The sequence below is a fragment of the Tachysurus fulvidraco genome, chromosome 20 (assembly GCF_022655615.1).
Source record: "Tachysurus fulvidraco isolate hzauxx_2018 chromosome 20, HZAU_PFXX_2.0, whole genome shotgun sequence".
Lineage (NCBI taxonomy): Eukaryota > Metazoa > Chordata > Actinopteri > Siluriformes > Bagridae > Tachysurus > Tachysurus fulvidraco.
In genome coordinates, this window is record NC_062537.1 from 22,082,261 (window position 1) to 22,083,075 (window position 815).

At 47.7% G+C, this 815-nt stretch overlaps 1 protein-coding gene across 1 annotated transcript in view; it reads right to left on the minus strand.

Moving 5' to 3' along the window:
- Positions 1–801: 801 nt before the first annotated feature.
- LOC125139773 (spliceosome-associated protein CWC27 homolog) overlaps positions 802–815 on the minus strand; it is an 11,686-nt gene continuing 11,672 nt past the window's right edge. The window contains exon 3 of the mRNA XM_047805160.1: positions 802–815. This exon is cut by the window's right edge and continues 128 nt beyond it. Coding sequence (XP_047661116.1) covers positions 802–815 — 14 coding nt within the window.

Sequence of the window (815 nt, forward strand, 5' to 3'; positions counted from 1 at the left end):
TGTGAGCTACAGAGAAGCAGCGTCTCTAATCGTATCATCTGCAGGAAGATCATTCTACAGCTCCAGAGCACTTCAGCAGGTGGTGTCTGACATCTGAGGCAGTCAGGTGGAGCTCAGACTCATCTGGATTTATTCTTCAGTAAGCAGATGGTGAGGAGTGCTGAAGATCTCAGTACAGTCTGATGAAGCAGGTGAAGAGGAGAAGGAGAAAAACACTGCTGCATCAAATCCTACACAAGCGCTCTCTCTCCTCTCACTCTCTCTCTCCTCTCACTCTCTCTCTCTCCTCTCAATCTCTCCTCTCACTCTCTCTCTCCTCTCACTCTGTCTTTCCTCTCTCTCTCTCCTCTCACTCGGTCTCTCCTCTCACTCTCTCTCTCCTCTCACTCTCTCTCTCTCCTCTCACTCTGTCTTTCCTCTCACTCGGTCTCTCCTCTCACTCGGTCTCTCCTCCCACTCGGTCTCTCCTCCCACTCGGTCTCTCCTCTCTTTCTCTGTGTCCCGTCTCTCTCCCTCCCCCCCCTCCCCCTCCCCCCATAGCTCTGTTTATAAAACACTTTACATCACAAACACAATGACTTTTTTCTTTAAACCATCACAAGCTTTAGTTTTCAGTACAAAACAAACATTTATTATTTAGGTCATGAACACAACTCTGTTCTCTTTAGTGAACTAAATTTACAGCGAGGTTGATCACAAATGTCCTTTGTGGATCCTCACATGGTGGTGATAATCAGCAAGGAGGAGGAGGAGGACAGTGAAGAGGAGGACGAGATGATCACCGCTTGGCCTTCTTCTCCTTCATAAGTTTTCTT